A 23,219-nucleotide genomic window follows, 5' to 3' on the forward strand; every position below is an offset into this window, starting at 1 on the left:
ATCCTTGACATTTTCATAACTGATATTTAACCACAAATTATATGGCCAATATATACACATCTCAACCTTCTTCTGCACTGCCCACACTCCCTTGGCTGCCTCATGCTACAATTGCAGAATGGAATTCATTAGAGAATATGCTGCCAGAATAATGATGCTTCCATGCCCCATTCATTCCATTCCTTTGTCTCTAAACTGTCATATTCTGGATATGCTTGATCTGAATACAATTGAGTCACTTTGCCTGTTTATTTTTTATCTATGTGGAACTATGGATCAATAATGATTTAAACCCAAATGTAATTTATGCAGATGTGTATCAGTTATTTGTGCAGATGCACACACATATTCCAAATGAGCAGGTTTGACAAACTTTTGACAGTGTGCAACATAGGTAATGAGGTTCAAGGGCATGTCATTTCAATTTTTAAAGATGTTATTTTCAAATCACATGCAATTCTTTAAACCCTAAGTTTGATCCTGAATAGAACACTTAGAGGAAAAAGGCACAATCTTAGCACATGTGCTTAGAACATGGCTCTTAGATTTGAACTGCTGTTAAGTGCTCAGGTCCTCTCTCACTACCAATCACATTGGTTAATCAACTGGAAGGACTATTTTATATGTATATGTGTGTAATTAAATATTTAATTCTTATAGTAATGTTTTTTATTTCAGAAGATCACATAGGGATATTCCGAAACCCTCCTCTGTGGGAAGGCTAGATGCCTATAGAATATTCTGTGTCCACAGGATGGGGAACATCACACACCGGGGCCTGTCTTGGTGTGGGGGGATGGGGGAGGGATAGCATTAGGAGAAATACCTAATGTAAATGGCAAGTTAGTGGGTGCAGCAAACCAGCATGGCACATGTATACATACGTAACAAACCTGCATGTTGTGCACATGTACCCTAGAATTTAAAGTATAGTAAAAAATATATATATAAAGCCGAGATAGTTAAAATAAAAAATAAAAAAAGAATATTCTGTGTCCAAAGCATTAATTTTAGGAGTACACCAATGAAGAACTTACACTCAGACCACCTTTGATGCTAAATCCCTTCTTCTACAATTTTAACTGGACTATGTATTGGTCACTTTACTCTATTCCCATTAAATAACTTTAAACATTTCTTACTAAGCTCCATTGGACATCGTGCTTGGTGCATACCCTGTGCTATCTACAGCATATTTCAACTATTCAAAAAGTTGAATTTTCAATCTATTTTACTACAAATTATTAAAAGGTAGTCTTTTTTTCCAATGAAAGTTTGTTATAGAGATGAGAAAAATATTAGCTTATCTGTTTTGAATTCAAGTTTTACCCCCTAGAGAGCTTATTCTTGTAACCTTACCAAGTCAGCAGAATCCTTCTTAGCAGTAACATATATGCATGTATTAGAAGAATTTCATATGTGTATTACATTAAATAATTTAAGATTTTGGCAAAAATTAGTATTATTGGTGGACTAGTTTTAACAAATGGTATCCATTATTTTTAATCAGTTCCATATAACTTCTGCCTTAGATTATTTTACATATAAACATTCATAGCGCACATTCTGAATCTTTTTGACCTTCTGCTGTGTTTTCTGGAATAAACGGAGAGTGCTGAACTATATAGGGTGATGCTTCCCTCTAGTGGTATCAAGAAAAACTTAGGTAGAGGAAAGAAAAAAATGGAGAGGGGTCGAAGAAATATCAAGCCCAAAAATTTAGGTAGGCATGATGAGTCTATATAACATAGACCCAATTATTTATCAAACATTAATTATATTTTCTGATAACTGGTGCCTTTTATATCATTGTTTTTATTTTGAAATATTGGGAATAAATTATCATCTTAGGCAACTTCTCAGCTACTTCTATATCCAGAAAAAATACCAACTTCAACCTGGAATCTTGAAATGGACCACAACATTGGGGTAGGAAGGGCCACATGTTCAATGTCCCAGAAGTGTGTGTGGGCACATGTATAGCCAGATGGCCCCAGTTTCTGAATGACATTTGTACCCTTCACCATCTATGTTCTAGGAAAAACAGCCTTGGAAGGAGATGAAATTTATTTTCCTTATTGTGACATAATAGATATAACTTCAGGCATTCGATTATCTCTGTATCCTGCCAGTTAGCCCAAAGCCTATTTTCTGATTATTCTCCTGACTCTAATAAGAAGGGAAAGTTTACTTATATATGGTTATTTGATTATTGCTGTTACATATATATATATATATATATATTTATACACTTCATCAATTTATATTCTATAAAATCTCCTAATGTTATCATCACCAAGAAGATATATGCTGGTTACAACTATTTTTAAACTTAAACCTAATATGTTCAAATCCCCAAATATGCCTTTAATGTGTCCATTGTTATTCACTAAGTGTATTGACACATGTTAAGGCAGCAATGAGTGGTCTTGGCCACAGCAGCAAGGTTTTGTTACTAGTTAATGAATTTCATGGTATTGTGTCCACATAAACACAAGCAAACTGAAGGCTGACTAAAAGTACGGTTAATTGAATGAATCTCCTTGCTTGCACACAGATGGCTAAATGCTGGGCTTGCCTTGTTAGATAAACCACAAAGAACTGGACTCGTGGACAACTCTGCTTTTTTTTTCTTTACTTCTCTTAAATAATAATCCATGCTTGGAACACGACATCTTAAAGCAAAAATTGCCAAGGGGTTCCTTGCCTCAGTTAAGAGTGAAGTACTGTTTACTGATTTTATTCAAGGTCACCATTACTTTGTAAGAAGATAATATTGTTCCATTGTTTTTAGGTATCTGGATGGAAACCAATTTACACTGGTTCCCAAGGAACTCTCCAACTACAAACATTTAACACTTATGTGAGTAACATATTGCACTTTTCTTTGACTTACTCTATTTCCAGAAAATTGGGATGGCAAGGGACAGAAGATTTAGTGAACCTTCCAGATAATACAAATCATTCACAGTTAGATGCTTCCCTCCTTGCTCATTGCGGTTCTGGACCCCTGGCTACATCTTCATTGAATATCGATCGGGCGATGGAGTGTCTTAGCAAGAGGTCCTCCTCTATTCAAAAAAGCACAAATACAACGAAGTCTGAGTAGTCAGAGAATTATGAAAATGTATAAACCTGCAGATTTTTATTGATAATGAATATGGGTTATTTTATGACAAACTAAGGAAGGAAAGATAGAAAACGATGCCTTTATTCTTGACTTTAAGCGAAAGATGGTAGGTGGTAATGACTTTCCCAAAAACGTAAATGTAGTTTATTATGTTTGTTTCTTATACAAAGCATTATTAAATAAGTTATGGGTTTCCAGTATTAAAATGTATGTTAGAAAATCCATATATATTCATGTAGTGTTTAAGTAAACTTGACAAAGATACTAACATTTTGAGTATAAATTTCAAAATTTTGATTTTTTAGCTTAAAATAACATCTCTTTTTTTATTAATGTAAACAACCTTTGACAACCCTTAAGTTGTAAATACAAGAAGATATTTAAATATACAAACATTTGATCTAGTTACATGCACAATGTTTAAAAATTGATATAATCTTTTACATATAATACTATACTTTCAAAGTAGCCTTATTGGTAATTGAGAAAACTTTTCAGAACACAAAAAATCAGGAAAAAGATAGTAGATATTAATAGAAAGTACCGTATCATTTGTTTAAGTCTATCTAATTTTAGAATAAATATTACTAGCGTAAGAAGCAGATTACTGGTTAACGAATTAGAAGGTTTATTTCTAAGTGAATTCTACAAACCTAAGTAGCAAAGAATATTACATGCCCCAATGTAAACTAGGTACATTGAAGCTAGTTAAAATTGCTGCTGATCACTTTCCTTGAAAGTATGGGTAAATCAAACACTTTATAGAAAGTAAATAGGAGTATTTAAATGACAAATGATTAAACAACGGAAAAAGATATCCTCTAAGATGTCTTGTTCTGCTTCTAGTTATTTATTTGATAGCAGCAAGAACTGATTACATACATTTTGTTCTGTTAAATAAACCATTAAATTGCTGCAATTTCCAAAGGGTCACTTTAGCAGAATTGGGTCATTTGTGGGACAGCATGTGATTACTTTCAAGCCAGTTCGAAATGACAAATGAGGATTTGTGGATCCAAAAATGGTTTTACTAGTGACTCATGATACAACTCTAGGCAAGTTACTTCTGCTAATACAGACACTTTTATTTTTAAAATTTAGGAATAGTTCTTCAGCGTTAAAAATATGAGTATAAAGCTCCTCTCAGATTCTTAACATTTTCACAATTTCATGGGTCCATTTTACTGACATTTTGATATTTTAATAAAGGAATAGATTATCCTCGGTTTTTCTGAATCTTCCATTTATTCATATATTTTGCATTTTGCTTCAGAAAAAAAATTAGTGAATATATTTAGTTATAAATGGTGAATATATATTAGTATTACATATTGTATATATATTTTAATATATTTTTTACATATATAGTGTGTGTATATATACACTATATATATAATGAGAATAAGATCAAGTTCATGAAATGTAAATTACGACCCATAGTACAAACTATACATATAAATAGCCATTTAACATTGGTAAAAATTCAACGTCTCTCCCATTTACTTAACATTCATTAAACAAATATTTATTGAGGACCTACTGTGTGACCATGACTCAGCCAGGGGCAGGAGCACAGACGTTTTTATTGATGACATTTTGAATGTAATTAATCAGGGGTTCTTTCAGTGATCAAATTTGAGTCTGTGTATCAGTGAACATATGTATCGATGAGGGTAAAGTATGTGTATCTGATAGGACTTTTGAGGATAAGGGTTTATTTCCCACCAGCAAAATTTTGTCTATCGCAAGTCACCTCCAAGGAAGCTCCCTGTAAAATATCAAAAGCCTTATGGAGATGGGTGCAGAGGGATAAGGGCAAATAAACTCTGCTCTGAAGCTGCTGCTCTGAAGTGAACCCTTGCACGTACACTACATTGGCTAAAGCAATGCATATATATATAATCACTCCTAATTTCAAAACAGTGAGGTGTAAATAATCATGAATAACATTGCAATCTACTCCAGTGGGTCATTCACTGTTTTATTGTTTTCAGATAATAGCTGAATGCTAACAATACTGCTATGACTATAAGAAGACCCTTCTCCTTCTAAGAATCACTAATATTTTCATTTCTGTGGTTAATAGTGTACTCCATTTCTTTTTCTCTTTTAGAGACTTAAGTAACAACAGAATAAGCACGCTTTCTAATCAGAGCTTCAGCAACATGACCCAGCTCCTCACCTTGTGAGTGTGAAAGTGTGGTACTGAGTATTCATTAATTCATTGGACAAAAGGCAGTCTCTAGATGCTGGACATTGCTATTGAACAAGACAGTCTCTACCCTCAAGGAATGTTTCTATTGGGAGAAACAGACAAAACCACGATACGTGAACAATGTAGACATTAGGAAAAGTATTGCATTCTATTAAAAAAAACAAAGAATAATTTGTGTTTGTGGGAGGCTTAGGGGAGATCCCTAAGATAGGGAAAATCCACCTTAGGGAAGGGACGGCTGAGGCACCAAAGTTGGGCAGGAGTAGGCAGAGGGAAGCATTCTAGGTTGTATTTAGGAAATAAGTATGTTGTGTTAGGGAGACAACACACAAAAAATAACAATATGTTGTGTGTTAACACTGTCAGTTAGTAAGATGCTTTAATAAGCCTTAACTGCTTTATTTTTAGAAGTATTTGGCCATTTTTGGATTTCTGAATTAAACAAATTGACATATGTATGCTTTCAGAATTCTTAGTTACAACCGTCTGAGATGTATTCCTCCTCGCACCTTTGATGGATTAAAGTCTCTTCGATTACTGTAAGCATCTTGTGTTCAACAGAATATCTCTTTTCTCAGAGATCTGAGTTTGGGGTTGTCTTTTTAAGGATGTAACTGCTTTGTTGATTCTTGGTGCTTGAAGATACATGCATTAGGATTTATTATAAATTAGGAAATAGAAAAATCATTTCTTACAGTATCATTGTCCAACAGCTTTGCTTTGGACAATATAACTTCCTTTTTAGTAATACTGATTGTAGTTATAGTCATTTATTTGATTATATGTAACATTAAGACATATGGTTTATATAGTTTCAATTAACTTTGAAAGAAACTTTCAAAACTGAGAAACTTTCAAAATTAATTTCTTTAGAAATTACATAGTATATGAAAACATTTTTACTATAAAATGTACTTTAAAATATGTGAAATAAAACATGATCCTTGATCCTACTCTCCTGCCTCAGAATTTACAGTTTGATGTGCTCTCTGGTCCTTTTTCAGATGCATTTTTTTCCATTCTAATAGATGTATGCCCATGGCTATATAGCTTTTAAAAGCCACAAATATTAATAGGATCTGTTTTTGTTCTGCCATTGTCTATTTTTGTTTAACATATGCTTTTGAATATTTCTAGTCTATCATATATATGAATAAAAGTATATATATATATAAGAATGGAATAGATATATGTTTATACATATATATAACTCAACTGTTTAACTGGTAGAGACTGTTGTATTGGTGGGAGGAACCAGAACTGATTCAATCATCTTCATCTTTACTGTGATTTGGTTTAATTTCAAATTTTAATGAGTATTATACAGTACTCTAATGAACATCCTATACATTCCTCTTGGTGCAAATGTGCTGGCATTTCAGCAAGAATTTAGGGTGTGTGGGAAGGTACTGTCAAGTATATTGGAAGGATTCCAAAAGTAACTGTCTTGTTATTCCCCAGACAAGACTTTGTCCATTTAGAAGTTAATTTTTCCACCAACTATTTAAGAGTACCTTTTTCAAAACACTCTTGCAAACATTGAATATTATTTATTCTTTTATTTTTGTCCATATGACAGATTCAAAGTTTTTCTGCATTCCTGTCTTAATTTGCACTTCCAATTAGTAGAGCATTTGAGTATATTTTGTTTACTAAGCACTTGTGCTTTTTATTCTAATGAGCTTGATCTATCATTTCCCCATTTTCTGTTGGGTACTTTATATTTTCCTTATTAATGTAGATATCTTTATGCATATACTACTTTACTCTATGCTTGCAGGGTTTTTTTTAAATGAAAGAATTAATCCTTATATCTTATATAAGTTGCAAATATATATTATTCTATTTCTTATATGGAATATTTTATTGTTTGGATATATTTTTTGTTGTCAAAAATTTCTCCCTCTTTTCCTTGATGGTTTCTGGATGTTATAACTGAGCCTTTGAAAGCCTTCCTCACTCCACATTTATAAAAGGAAGATCTTCTTTATTTTCTTTTAATACATTTTTATTTTTACATTTAATTCTTCATTCTGGAATTTATTTTGTACACATAATGTGAGGTGGAAGCCGTTTGCTTTCTCGGGTATCCAGTTGTACCAAAACTGTTTATTTTATAGACCGTCTTTTCTGCACTCATTTAAAATGCTTATTATAAACTAAAGTCTTGGAATTTCTCTGGAGTCTGAGTTCAGAAATATAGGAAGTTTAATTTTTCTTTTTCTTTCTTTTAGTTCTCTACATGGAAATGACATTTCTGTTGTGCCTGAAGGTGCTTTCAATGATCTTTCTGCATTATCACATCTGTGAGTACCTAGTTTATGAATATAGGTTTAGGGTCAAACCCTTCCTAATGAGTGACTTGGAACATTCCTCTGCTAGTTATTTTATTGTAACATCATAAGATGTAATTGGTTTCATCTTTAAAGAAAATGTGAAGATTTTCAAACTGGATATGATGCCTTCTTCAAGATGGCTTTAATTTTCCCTTCTGGCTCTTATTTTCCAGTAGTCGAATTATCTTTGCTTAGCTAAACATGTCTCTTCTACAAATATGGCTCTCCAACTTCACTAGCCTATGCTTTTTCTCTCATTATTTTCTGATTCTAGAACATCAGCTCCCTTTTAGTTATCTATCCTAACCCTGCTTTTCTAAGTCACATCTCAAGTATCACCTTCTCTATGAAGCCTATCCTGATTTGCTCAAAATGGATTTACTTATTCAGCATCAACTATGGCACCACACAAAAATAAATTCAACGTGGTTCGAGACTATAGTTTGGAAGTAAGACACAGCCAAATACTTAGATTGGGTGAAATGGCTTTTCCTTTGTGTTTTCTCTGATCGCAACTTGTTTGTACCTCCATAGTTTTTGGAAGTACAATATAACCATTTGAAAATATGTGATAAATGGGGTCCAAAAAACTCATTTGGGTCAAATTCCATGATTTTATTATTACTAGGTGTAATGTTAAGATCATGGCAAACCTAGAAGGAAATTCAGCCAGCAGCCTTAGGATCCAAAGCCTCCTTGGCTGATGCTGAGTTGGGTGCTTGGTGGCAACTATTTATTTAACTATGCCTAAATAGCAATGTCAGTTGTGCCCCAGTTTCCTAGAAGAGATTGCCTGCCATATCCTCTCCTGGTTTTGCACTTCTCTCGAAAACCCACAAACTCCAAGAAGATACGAGTTTACAAAATTGAGAAAGGAATAATCATTTTTCACTCCAAAAATATACATATGATTGGAATTTTAAAATTTGCCACCCAAAAGTCTACGCTTTTACATCTTCTTTGAATTGAATTGAAGATCCGATGTTCAATCACATTATGTCTGCATTTGCCTTATAGAGTCTGTGTTATCAATTGACGTTTTGTACATCAGTCTATCAGACTGGTGCCTATTAATATTCCTTCCACTAAACTACTAGGTCCAGGAAGGCAGAGCCTTTACATTTTCGTGTTTGAGCCAAGAACCTACCTCTAAGTCACTCCTTTACAAACTCCATGGCTGCCACGTGCATGAGCTGCAATATGAAGGAAGCTACTAGCTCAGAGATGCAGGGCTGTGGTGCCCTCAGGCAGAGAATGCAGGCTGAATGAGGAGGTAGCCGTTCTGCTAGTGTTATGGTCAGGCATCAGAAAAGGCTTCACAGGAAAGGTGCTGCTTGAGCTGAGCGGAACTTCCCTTCATGTTACCAGCCTCCTCCCGCAACAGTGAGAGCAAGTAGAGTCTTCCTTGTTCTGTGCCCTGCTCTGCCTTGCATTTCTTTTTTTTTCTTTATATATATAAAGAAATTTTATATTTTATATTTTATTATACTTTAAGTTCTAGTGTACATGTGCACAATGTGCAGGTTTGTTTTGTGCCTTGTCTTTTACCCCCTAGATCATAAAGAGCTCTGCTTTTTCACTTTTCCCACTTCCTCCCCTGTCACATCAAGGACTTAAATGTTGATAGAGATGAGATCAAATGACTAAAAAACATCATTTTGCTCATTTTTAATTTGGAAGGGTTTGAATCTGACATACATATGCAGGTAACATTCACTACATTCTGATTCTTAAACGGGGCATTAAAACTTCCACAGTATCGAGTATTATGATTCTACACATATATTTCAGGGGCTACCTAAAAAAAATAAGATAACTATCCTGACGGTAGACCTAGTAGGATTACTAGTTAGAAGCTAATTGTAAATCAGAAGTAAGCAGTTTTTAAATGCCATTGTATGCATCTACGGCTTCAATCCAAGCTTTATAAGGTTATGAGTCCAGGTCTCAGTTTCTTAATCTGTAAAGTCAAGTATTAATTAAATGGACCTTATAAAGTTACTATTTAGGATAAAATGAAGTAATTCTTATAAATGGCTTATCCCAGCTCCTGCATATGGTAATAGTGCAATAAATGTTAGCTATTACCTTGATTACTTTCCTGTCACTACTTCTAATGAACAACCGTAAAATGAACGATCTTGAAAAGGGACAGACAGCACCCAGTGCAGGTCCAGCTCAGCTCTGGTGACCTAGCTCTAGACATCTTCAGTATTTTATGTTCTTTCTTTGTACTACCTGTCCTTTATCTGTATCATTATTCCCAACCTTTCTTTCTACTTAACTCTAACTATCCTACACAGCTTAGACTTTCTTAACCACTAGCCTCCCAGAAAAGTTAATCTGTTCACCATCATCTTGTAAATACTTCTCCTACATCACTTCTAATGAAACTTCTTTGCATCTGTGAGTATATCCCAATGCTAATGCTAATCTCCTCTGCAGCAGGGGTTCTTTGGAGGTAAGAATAATGCATTATTTATATTTGGGTCCTCAGAACCTTGCATTGTGATTTAAGTCATCAGTAAATAATTGGTGAATGAAATATTAATGCACTCAGGGTGTGCTTACACTCAATATAAACACGTCTCTGAAAATATTAGGAGACCTTCTAAAGCAACATGAGTGTTGACACCAGTGACAACTCACTAAATCCCAGTGCACATCATTCAGGAAAATGGGGAATCCCCAGTGTCTCTATTTTTTGCTAAATTGTTATCCTCAATAAATCTATGGGGATTTTCTGCTGAGCATCACTTTGAATTCTTTTGCCCTTAGGAAATAACAATACTTCCATACTTGTGTGTGTGTGTGTGTGTGTGTATGTGTGTGTGTGTATGTGTGTGTGCTTCTGTGGTGTTGTTTTTCCAGAGCAATTGGAGCCAACCCTCTTTACTGTGATTGTAACATGCAGTGGTTATCCGACTGGGTGAAGTCGGAATATAAGGAGCCTGGAATTGCTCGTTGTGCTGGTCCTGGAGAAATGGCAGATAAACTTTTACTCACAACTCCCTCCAAAAAATTTACCTGTCAAGGTATGGTTTTTAATCATTTGTATTTCTTTTAAGAATTACTATATTAAGTAAAAAAGAAAAAGACAACCAATTGTCAATCCAAAGGTATGGTTGAAATGCCCAGTAAATGATTATTTTTTCAGGCCATGCTTGGACAAGACAGAGCAGTTACCTGAGGTGCCCAAGTAAAGAATTAGGCTTTTCAAATAAATCTCAGAAATAGTCCGTTGGTAATGACCAAGTTTTCTTGAAAGTGTATCAAAAAACGTAGAGTTCACAATTTCTGGAAATTCCTTTCATAGCCTCTAACAAGTCAAATGTTTTGCTTTTGCCCTGTCTGAACATGTGCCCTGCTCCTAGGGCTGCCAGGGCCCTGTGGCTTCCTCATACCAGGTAAGGAGAAACAGGCCCTCCCCAGTGTTCAGCCCAAACCTTCTGACTCGCCTTATGTGCTGCAGCCTTCCTGTGTTGATGTTCTTGTTTCTTGCTTGTTTGTATCCCTTTCTTTTCCCTTTGTTTGATGTATTTGTGAATTCTAAATATTGTCAGAATAACAAATATTATTTTCCTTTTTATTACAAGAATAATACATGCCCCTAAATAGAAAAATATGAATAATAAGAAACAATTTATTTTCTGCAAGAAGAAATAAAATTAACCATTAGTCAGCATACCTGGAGATAACCACTACTAAAGTTATTGTGTAAATATTTCCACTGATGGTAGTCAACTATATGGATTTAGGTTCCTTATAAAAAGTGGGATAAAGTTTACTATTATTCTTAGATTGTGGGGTTTTTGGGGGGCTTTTGTTTTGTTTTTTTTTTGTTTGTTTAAGACAGAGTTTCCCTCTGTAGCCCAGGCTGGAGTGCAGTGGCACGATCTCAGCTCACTGCAACCTCCACCTCCTGGGTCCCGGTTCAAGCAATTCTCCTGCCTCAGCCTCCCGAGTAGCTGGGATTACAGGCATGTGCCAACATACCCAGCTAATTTTTGTATTTTTAGTAGAGACGGGGTTTCACCATGTTGGCCAGGCTGGTCTTGAACTCCTGACCTTGTGATCCACACCCCCTTGGCCTCCCAAAGTGCTGGGATTACAGGTGTGAGCCACCACGCCTGGCCAGATTGTGTGTATTTTAAGAAGGTCACTCATCGTTATTAGATGGAGGAGAGAAATTCTTGAAAATGTTAAATGTCTAATCAGAAATTATTGATTAAGCATGTTTTATGTGCAAAACTCAATCCTAGGTGTTATGGAGCATAGAGAACTTCATGGTATGGCCTTGCCTTCCATGATTTGAAAACCTAACTAAAAAGATAAGCTTTCAACATTTGAATATTTATGGAGGAAAAACGTACTTAAGTAGGTAATGCTGTGCAGTGGGTTGCAGTGTGAGCTCTGAAGCCCAGCCTGGCTGGAGCCAAATTCCAGCTTCACTTTTTGGTAAGAGTTAACTGTAGTTTAATTACTTTACTAGTCTGTGCCTCAGTTTCCTCTTTGTAAGCAAAGGTGGTGATGGTTACAGTCTGAAAGGATTTTGTTAAGATTAGATAATATAGATAAAAGACTGCCTCAAACACAGAAACATTCAATATGTTAGCTGCTGATTGTATTGTTATAACATTTCAAAACACCAAAAAAAGGTGATGTAGGACACTTCATGATTTATTAATAAAAAAGTAATTTTCAAATCCTATACATACCCTCAACGTTTTTAATTTGGCCTCTAATGTATTTCATGGTGGTAAATGTTTGCAAAAGGTAATTTGCACCACATTGTAAATATTGACATTTTAAAACAAAACTCATCTGAGATTTTTTTTAAATGTATCTGGTGGAATCTAAATATCAGAGCTAATTTTATAAAAGGAAAAAAACAAGATCCCCCTTAATATATTGCATTGTTTTTTTCTTAAACTGTATTTTCTCCTTGAATTCCTATTTTCAATACCCCAGAAAACTGTGTCATTTTTTTGCTCCAAAAACTATGTATACAATTGAAATTTTAAAATTTCCTGCCACCAAAAGGCTGTAAGTTTTTACATCTTCTTTGAATTGAATTATTGCTGTTAATATTAATGCATCACTGATTGAAACTACATAATTATTTATCAATATTTTATTTTATTTAAAGTTGAAAGTGAAATTTTATTGCAGTGCCTCTCTGGGATTATGTGCATTGATTGCAAGAATTTTTGCAATAATCTTTCCTTTACGATCCTAGATCTTTATTGGGACAGTGTCCTGTGATAAGTTTCTGGTGGGCTGAGAAGTATATCATTATTTTGTAAAGTGGGAGAGAGATGATTGTCAAAGGGGAGGCAAGGAAGGTGAAACTGGCATAAAACCTTCTACTCAGCACATTATCAGGCAAATTTCATGGGGAAGTTGACAAACTGCAAACTGATTCTGTTACACCTTTCTGTGCCCAGCGATACTCATACTTTATTTTCAATAATGCTAATGCTTATCTGTATTTCTTAAAGTTTATAATTCCCTGCAGGTATTTCTTGAAAAAAAATTATAACACAAATCTGAAAAAAGTTGCATATGTGTACTCCACTCTTAGAGCATCACAGTTTACACTAATTTGTGAAATGCTCTTGGAAGTCCAAGATAAGTCCCCTGTCTCTCTCTCTCTCTTTCACCTTGGGAATCCCAATTTTCTGAGACCCAACAATACTGAAATTAGGCCAGACATAACACTACAGTGGTCTCTAAGTGTTCAAGTGAAAGAAAGAGTCTCACATCTCTCACATTAAATCAAAAGCTAGAAATTATTAACAACAACAACAACAACAACAAAAAGTGTAGCAAGGAAGGCCATGTTGAAAGCCGAGAGAGACCCAAAGCTAAGCCTCTTGTGCCAAACAGTTAGCCAAGTTGTGAATACAAAGCAAAAGTTCTTGAAGGAAATTGAAAGTGTTATTCCAGCAAACAGACCAATGATAAGAAAATGAAACAGCCTTATTGCTGATATGGAGAAAGTGTTAGTGATCCAAATGGAAGACCAAACCAGCCACAGCATTCCTTTAAACAAAACCCTAACCTAAAGCAAGGCCCCAACTCTCTTTATTTTTATGAAGGCTCAGAGAAGTGAGGAAGCTGTAGAAGAAAAGTTGGAAGCTAGCAGAGGTTGATTCTTGAGGTTTAAGGAAACAAGCCTTCTCTGTAACATGAAAGTGCAAGGTGAAGCTCCAAGTACTGATGTAGAAGCTACAGCAAGTTACCCAGAAGATCTAAGATAATTGATGAAGGTGGTGACACTGTTAAACAACAGATTTTCAATGTAGATGAAACAGACTTTATTGGAAGCAGATGTCATCTAGGATTTTCATAGCTAAAGAGGAGAAGTCAGTGCCTGGCTTCAAAGTTTCAGAGGACAGGCTGACTGTCTTGTTAGGGGCTAAGAAGTTGAAGCCAATGCTCATTTACCATTCCGAAAATCCTAGAGCCCTTGATAATTACGGTAAATCTACTCTGCTTATGCTCTATAAATGGAACAACAGAGCCTAGATGAGAGTACACCTGTTTACAGCATGGTTTCCTGCATATTTTAAGCCCATTCTTGAGACCTGTTGCTCAGAATGATTTGTTTCAAAATATTACTGCTTCTTCACAGTGCACCTAGTCACCCAAGAGCTCTGATGGAAATACACAAGGAGAATGATGTTTATATGCCTGCTGATGCAATATCCATTCTGCAGCCCATGGATAAAGGAATAATTTTGATTTTCAAGTCTAATTTCAGAAATACATTTTATAAGGCTGCAGCAGCTGTACATAGTGGTTCTTCTGATGGATTTGGGCATAGTAAATTGAAATCCTTCTGGAAAAGATTCACCATTCTAGATGACATTAAGAACATTTGTGATTCATGGGAGGAGGGCAAAATATCCATATTAACAGGAGTTTGGAAGAAGTTGATTCCAATCTGCATAGATGACTTTGAAGAGTTGAAAACTTCAATAGAGTAGGTAACTACACATGTGGTAGAAATAGCAAGAGATTAGAATTAGAAGTGGAGCCTGAAGATGTGACTGAATTGCTGCAATCTCATGATAAAACTTCAATGAATAAGGAGATGCTTCTTACGGATGAGCAAACAAAGTGGTTTATTGAGATGAAGTCCACTCCTGGTGAAGATGCTGTGAACATTGTTGAAATAGCCACAAAGGATTTAGAATATTATATAAACTTAGTTGATAACACAATGGCAGAGTTTGAGAGGATTGACTCCAATTTTGAAAAAATGTTCTACTGTGGATAAAAGGCTATCAAACAGCATCACATACTACAGAGAAATATCTGGTGAAAGGAAGAGTCAATTGAGGCAGCAAAATTCATTGTTGTCTTATTTTAAGAAATTGCTACAGCCACCCCCAACCTTCAGCAACCATTACCCTGATCAGTCTCACCAGCCACTAACTCCAAGGAGACAACCTTGGCTAGCAAAAAGATTACAACTAACTGAAGGCTCAGATGATCATTCACATTTTTTAGCAATAAAATATTTTATAATTAAGTTATTGCATTTTAAAACACATTTAATATATAATAGTAAAGTTAAAAATAACTTTTATATGCACTGGCAAACCAAAACATTTGTTTGACTGTCTTTATTGCAATATTCACTTTATTGCGGTAGTCTGGAACCAAACCCACAATATCTCCAAGGTCTGCCTGTACATACATTCATACCTACGTACATCTTTGTGTAACTCAGTATTTATCTGACTAACTTGAGCTTTTTTTACATTTAATGACTATAGAATCTCATGTACTTAATGTAGCATGAATGGAAATATGTTTCAGGGAAAATTAGCACTTTTCAGCACTGCCCAATACAACTTTCTATAGTAATAGAAATGTTCCAAATCTGCACTATTCAATGTGGTAGCCACTAGTTACATAGGATTATAGAGCACTTACAATATGGCTAATGCAATTGAGAAAAATAATTGTTATTTTATTTACATTTAAACTGAAATATACATGCATGTCTAGTGGCTACCATAGTGGATAGTGTAGTTGCTACAAGAACTCAGAGGGATAATTTGTGTAAAAGAAGGAGGGCTGTGAAAGATGTAATGACATAAGTGGACAAGCAGACAAGTGTGAGGATAATGCTACAGGTGGGCATAACTGTGGGAGCAGAGCTTGCACGTAGGAAACTTCTGGACCTGTTCCAGGGCCACCAAAAACAGTTGAGCTAAAACTTGTTAATTGTCAGATGATGTAAAGCCTAAATTTATCATTTCAACTGTGGAAGTTCAGTTTGATATTCACTAAACTATAAGATCAATAGATTGCACGTATTTCAAAGTGTACCTTAAATAGCAAACAGCATGCGTGTAAGCCAGTTGGCAAGCAGTGTAGACATTCAAGACTCAATCAATATAGTTGCAGTTGCGTTTAGAAGACTTTAGAGTTTACTCAGTTTTTCTGTAACTGAATTTTAGAGTGATAGGCACTGAAACTTACAGTGCCCTTTGCCAGCATTTGTCTCAGCATTTGTCAAGCTATTTTGAAGTTTCATTGTCCTATTAATGAAGACTCTGCTAGTTCAAGGTTTATGACAGTTTAGACTGGATAATTGCCAATACTACTACCACTACAAATAATAATAACAATAATAGCTAAGTTCTATTGAATAGTTTACCTAATGCTGAGTACTTTACATAGATTTTTATCTCTTTTAATCTTTCTGCCATTCTTATAGTGAAAACTATCATTTCCCCATTTGAGATATGAAAATATTGTATTTTAGAGTTATTAAGCAATTTTTAAAAATCACTCAGCTGCCGACTGGAGTCAGAATTTGAACCTTGACTCTGATTCCAAAGCTTACTGCTTAAGTTTATTTTAAAGTTTTTAATAAAAGTATTTTCAAAATAAATTTTCAGTGTAAATAAGATTGCCACCCTATTATTGAAACATACTTAGAAAATGAAAATTCTGAACTACCCTCAAAAGCTTTACTAGAAATATTTACTTGTAAAAATGGATTGGTAGAAGGCCAAGTATTTTAATCTATTAATTAAAATAATTCATTCAAGGAAATCCACTGAGTACTATACTATTAAGCATATATGCTTTTTGAGTTTTAAAGCAGCAAAGTCATGTTTCTTTAAATGTTTTATAATTGAGGTTTACATATTTTAACTTAACTTTCCCTCTAGTTATGCCAGTCTAATGTATTTTTATTTTATTCATGAAAATTATGTAAGTACAAACTCTCAATATTAAGGTTTGTCAATGTATAATTTCAAAATATAGCAGGAAGACAAATATTTTTAATTGAATGCATGTTTACATAGCTATATTTAAATACAATTTAAATGTTTTTTTCTGCTAAAGGATGCCATGCTGTTATTTTGAGTCATTAACTATTTTAATAAAGACAAAAGTGTTTTCTTTATGGTAAACTCTCATCGTTTTGATGCATAACAGAAATAAATGAACAGGAAGAAATTGATTATCAGATCATATTTAATTAATACCCAGATAGAGCATCCCTGAGTGGGAAGCAGATGGCCATGACTTGTCTTTATAACCCAAATGTCCTGACCTCATCTTTTAAATGTAAGATGATGTTAGAGTGATTAAGCAGTCTGCAATAAAACAGTTTTTGTCCTCTCCAGATAGTCATTGAGAAAGTCAGTGTGGAAAGTGGAACATTGTTAATTTCTAATATTCCCTTTATTTCTCTTGGTTCAGGAAGTTTTAGCTATGGAGGCAACTAAATTATTTTTTTATTTGAAAGACATTTATTAAATAATTACATATGCTAATGAGTGAACAATCTAATGGAGATGACTTACATGTGCTGAAGAGTGAACAGACTCATGGAGATGAATGATATATTTATTCATTAATTAAACAAATATTATTCAAGTTCGTACAATGTTCAAGGCACTGTGTCTAGGTGATAAGAATACAACAATAAACAATTCAGAGTAAAACCTCTGTCCTCATGGACCTGATACTCTACTGATAGATACTTTTAAATAGATAATTCTAAAAAATGGTATGGAAGTCTGGTGATAGAAATATGTGTAAGATGCTAATAATATATCTATACCAAATGACTGGAATTTAACTGATATTGTCAGGTCCAAGAGGCCAACAGGAAATTCTTCTTTTGAATCAAATGGAATATAACACAAAGAGGGGAGGAGGCCCAAAAGGGGAGGGGTCTGGTAGCCATGAGCTCAAAAGAAAGGCCAGGATACGATGCTGAATGTACCTCATTACTTCATTTGTAAAGGCCAGCTGAAGGATCAAAGAAACCTGAAACATTGGCATAACCCATGATAATCAACATGTAGCATGCCGTGGTTGATCTCTTCCTCTAATTTTATGTTAGGAATCCTCTAGATTCTGGAATTCCTGTGAAAAATTTCACAATTCTCAGCAATAACATTGTAATATTATTGTTTTTCTTAGCAAGATCGACATTTTCCATTTTGGACGAGTTTTTGATAGGCTTGAGTGGGAGCTTTTGTTCTGTGTCTTAAAATTATTGATATTGTCCTTAGTGTTGAATTAAGTATGAAGGTGATTAAATAATTGAGCCCAACCTAAAGCAATGAAAAATTCAGTTTTGAAGCATTATTTAGATCAGTTTTGAAGCATTATTTAGAATAATAATTATTCAAAACTGATCAGTTAGATCAGTTTTGAAGCATTATTTAGAACTTGGTCAAATCTTTTTTACATTTTCAGATTTAGTATTACTAGTACATAGTTGTATCTTGGAAATTACCTTAGATTTTGGAGGTTTTGATTTGCTTATTGGCTAAAGAGAACATTCAGGTTTGGATATGGTAATCTGCTAAACGTACCATTTTAAAAAGGGGGGGCTCTTTTATTATACTTTTTAAAACTTAAAACACTGGGAAAAACTTAACAGATATTTATTTTAATAGGTAAAGAGAACTAGCAATTAATGCTCTGTTCTTATATGTTTTACATCCATATTCTCTCCAATGCAAAGATTTTATAAAATAATTATTGCCCTTTCCATGTAATTTTAGCTCAGGAAGTTCATTTAGTGGCCCAAAGTCACATTAAGTGTTGCGAATGGCCAGGCCTGGTAATCCAAAAGGTGTAGTAATTTAGCCTTTGTGTTTTTAGCTAACGATTTTTACAATACAAATTTACAGGATTTTAACCTCTGTCATCTGGAGATCGTCTCCACCCCTCTACTGAAACTAGAACACCAGTATCTTCTATCTTGCCAATTTAGTGGCTTCTTTTTACTTATCTTTATTTGCTCTCTTTACATCTTCGACATTGGTGGCCACTTCTCCTTCCTCTACAATCTCTTGGCTTCCTCATTCCTTTTATTTTTTCACCCACTTTTTCATGTAGGCATGTAGCATTCTATCTTTAGCCCTATCAAATTCTCAGTAGATTTCAATCCATGCCTTTAAATTTCTAGCCATGGCTTTTCTTAAGAACTTCACATTCATATTTCCATTCACTTAGTGGATTCTTCCTTGATGGCTTGCAGAAACTTGAAACACATATTCTAAGACATGCATTCTCATTCCCCACATCCACTCTCTAATTGATACATGTATGTCTCTCCTGCTAAACTGTAAGTTTTTTCAGAAATTCAGGCATTTCACTTGTCTTTGGTCTCTGAAAATCTGGCCTAGTCCCTAGCACAATGTAGATGCTCAGTAAATATTTGATAAATTAATGATGGAATGTTGTTAACAAGTATGCATTTGGTATTATTAATAAAACTTGAGAAATGCCATAATGTAATTGCAAGTGGAGCGTAAAAGCATTGGTTTTAAATAAAAACCTTCTTTTAGTTAATTATACCCAACATCAAATATCCCCAGGATGTTTTCCTGAGTTGCCTTTGATGTACCTCTGGCTTGATACAAGGGCAGTGCTAGAGGATTTTGTTATTTTACCCGTGTTTCCAAGGGATGCCAGAATGAAGGCAGATTCCAGAATATAGCTAGAAGTTTTTGTCTGGAGCTGTTGGTAATAAATCAAAATGCGATACAGTACTCACTGGGTAGCAATAGTGGTGTCAGGTGCATAACTAGTGATTTTAGTCAAGTAAGCTAGTCTGCCTACAGGCTTTAATGGATTCGAGGTCCAACAGTTCTTCCATTAAAGATTAAAGTAACTGACAGAGACAGATGGTTAACCAAACTTTCTTCTCATTTTCCCTTTGAATTATTAAACTAACCACACCTCCACCCATATAGCTAATACTATAGTGCTCTCTTAATCAGAACCAAATCTTAAATCAATCCAGTTCACCTCGACTGTTCTCCTTCATTTCAGTGATATTAGTAAAGATCTTTATCCCTGAAGCTACGTTTCCTTTCCCCTCCGTGGCACACATCTCATGAAAGCTAATTTGTTAATAATATGTTAACATTTCTTGGAACCAGTTAGCTTTAGAAAGGAGAAAAGCTTAAAGATCGCAGTTCTTTACCAAGCAGCAATGAAAGAACAAAGAGAACCTCTTCTGTTTCTTAAAGGTGTACTATTATTTCTGGTGCTTGTCCACACCTAATTTGTAAATCACAGTTGCATTCCCTAACAGCTTAAAGTCATTAACTCTCAGTGTTGTACCCGGTGCCCACTTCTATTTCCCATGGGTTTCCTAATAGTCCCTGTAGTTTCCCCAAATTTGAGCATCTCCTAGCATATATAGAAGGCTCTCAGGGAGACTGTGATGAATAGATAAACAGCAAGATCTAATTTGCCTTTGTCTGTGTTGAAATTTGGACAAACAAGAAAATGACTGCTTTTCTCCTTTTAAATAAAACACTTTTTGTTCCTCCTACCTACTCCAACTCTCTGGAAGTCTAAGAAAGAGTGTCAGTACTTGCCGTAATTTTATATTTGATCTCACTAGGTTCCCTCCTTGACATCTTAAAACAACCTATTGGAATGGCTGCCATTATCCTAATACCACACACTTAAGTAGTAAATCTGGGTTTAACTTGGGTTGGTGGATTTCAGATCCTATGCCCAAGATTGCTACATATTATGGACATCTTTTCACCTAGGACTGATCAAGTGTGGAAAATTCTGCCAAGTGTTGGCTTGCTCCTGGAGAGGTGTGCTTCTTCCCTCATTTTATGATGACTTTATTTGGCATCTCTCTTTAGCTCTGATATCATCTCCTTATTGTATAAACAGATTAAAGTTGTCATTCTCCTTGAATAAGAAGATTTCAGGAGAGGTGCTCTGAGAAAGTGTAGTGGATAGAAAATGAATCACAAGTTGAATGCAAATAGAAGACAGAAGATGGACTTAGAAGGGCAAAATATGGACAGGGAGATGAATGGGAGGAGAGCCAGATGCAAAGAATATCATTTCAAGAGATTAGACTATAGAAACAAGCGGATTTAGATAAACCAGGTAGATGTAAAAATCACATTCTGAAAAGGATTTTTGGTTAAGGAGAATTACAAGCTACATACAATAGGAAAAGAAATTATATCATATTTAGACCTTTAGAGATATGAGAGGAGGCTGCTATGTGGAATTTGTTTGACTTACAAACATCTTTTGTATTACCCTTCACTCAAACTCAAGTGCTAGAAATAAGAAATGATCGTTGAATAACTGGGTTTTAAAAGATATGAAAAACAAGAAGCAAATAGAATGATAGCTAACTTTACCATTTTGGTAAAGTTGGTAGTCATGAGCTTTACCAACCTGAAGAAGTTGAAACTCAGTATTTTGCTATATTCCCAAACCCTATGCCACAATCAGTTCAGCAGGTTTAAGAAATTGTTAAAAGAGTCCTGAGTGTATGAGAATGCTTGTTATCTTGATTTTTTTTTTTTTAGCTAAACTGAACATATATGAGGAGGCAACAATCTCCCATAACAAATTCCAGATATGAAAATAATTCAGCATAATTATCTCTGTGGAAAACCAAATTTCGTCTGGAATAAAATGCAAAGAAATTAGATAGTGATTATTAATCAGATATGGTCCGGTGGACATTTATTAAATAAATCCCCACTACGTGGTAAAATGAACATGAACTACTTCAGCCAGGCAATGATGCTGCCAGTATACTCGATTAAATTCTTCAAAATGTATTCCATTTTCTTCCCTAAGACAATCTCTTAATTTCTCATCTAATTACTCAAACATAATTTTTGGAACATGTCACATTCCACAGAATGAACTTACAAACTGCCAACCCCAAACTCCTTTTATTTAAACCACAGCCTTACAAGGTTGAAAGCACAGTAACAGGCCAAAAGACGTTTTTTCTCGAGGCCTTGGGATGTGGCCAGATAAATGCTTGTAGTCATTGCATTTGCTGACTTGCTGTTTTGCTGGCATACATTCTTCACCGTTTCATCCTACGCCTTTGTTCTGAGTTAGGTTCTTTCCTGTAAACTATTAAGGGATCTGCTAGCAATGAGCTATTTTGTTTCCTCTTGCTGACTCATATATAACTTTAGCAAACTCAAAACCATTTATTGTTAGGTATTATGCTAATTTAACTAACTGCTTTCACTGTCACCATTCATTTCTGCAGTGTGCTGAACAGCTAAGTTTTTTACCCTTAATTGATAAATAAATTGGGGAGGGCGGAGAGAAATTAAATTTCTATGGAGCTTACTTTACTTCAGAATTAATGCCAGCAGTTTCCCAGCTGTAATTTGATATAGAGACTCCTTTAGTTATTCTAGTTACCAAGACAAAATGTAAGGGACATTAGCACTGGCACAGTCTCTCCTAGTGACTAAGGCATCACTAGAAGAAGTAAGCACCACCTCTTTCCCTTAATACGGTCATCCTAGGAACAGTCAATTTTCTCCTAATGGTTAAAAACAAACAAACAAACAAACAAAAGCAGAATTTCTATGTGGATACATTTCACGAATTTTTTAATCGATAGAAAAGCTAAACACTACAGGACACTATCATTTTCATGGATTTTAATTCAATACTGTTACTTGAATATGTGCTAGTATTTCCCAGGGTAAAGGATATGAAGAGATACAATGAATCTCTGTGGCCACCATATTTATTCATGTTCTCTTACATACATGAGTTTCTTTCAGTAGATCAACAACGCAAGCGTGGGCTGTAATCTGTAGAATAATTTGATGCAGGTAGTTTATGTGGGTAGAAGTTATATAGCTTTTTGGTGAAGGCACCTTAGAAGGTTAGAGCAGTAATGGTGGGGGTGCAGAGCTGCTCTGTAATTATCCACATAACTTTGCTAGAAATAGCATGTGATAAAATGTGCAATTAGAATTATTGCTGCTTGTTCCAGTGAAGATAAAGAACTACAGAGAAATACTACAGAGTGAAATATAATTAATATTGACAGTAAGAAATGTATGTGTTTTATATATAAAGATGTCAGTGTCCTTTTCAGACACATTTGCCAAAAGGCCTTGTGGTGAGCTCTCACACAGAATGCACAAAGTAGCATAGGTGGAACATGCTTTTATTGAGGACAGTACAATTTCCACATTGTTAGTCATTTGTCCAATAAGTATTTGTG

At 34.7% G+C, this 23,219-nt stretch overlaps 1 protein-coding gene across 2 annotated transcripts in view; it reads left to right on the forward strand.

Moving 5' to 3' along the window:
- The window catches only part of SLIT2 (slit guidance ligand 2), a 369,313-nt gene that overhangs the window by 291,780 nt on the left and 54,314 nt on the right, over window positions 1-23,219 (forward strand). For both annotated transcript variants that reach the window (XM_001163449.6, XM_001163334.8), the window contains 5 exons: window positions 2,795-2,863; window positions 5,244-5,315; window positions 5,813-5,884; window positions 7,580-7,651; window positions 10,553-10,716. In XM_001163449.6, the coding sequence (XP_001163449.2) occupies window positions 2,795-2,863; window positions 5,244-5,315; window positions 5,813-5,884; window positions 7,580-7,651; window positions 10,553-10,716 (449 nt within the window). The remainder of the gene's footprint in view (window positions 1-2,794; window positions 2,864-5,243; window positions 5,316-5,812; window positions 5,885-7,579; window positions 7,652-10,552; window positions 10,717-23,219) is intronic.

This window comes from Pan troglodytes, chromosome 3, assembly GCF_028858775.2.
Source record: "Pan troglodytes isolate AG18354 chromosome 3, NHGRI_mPanTro3-v2.0_pri, whole genome shotgun sequence".
Classification (NCBI taxonomy): domain Eukaryota; kingdom Metazoa; phylum Chordata; class Mammalia; order Primates; family Hominidae; genus Pan; species Pan troglodytes.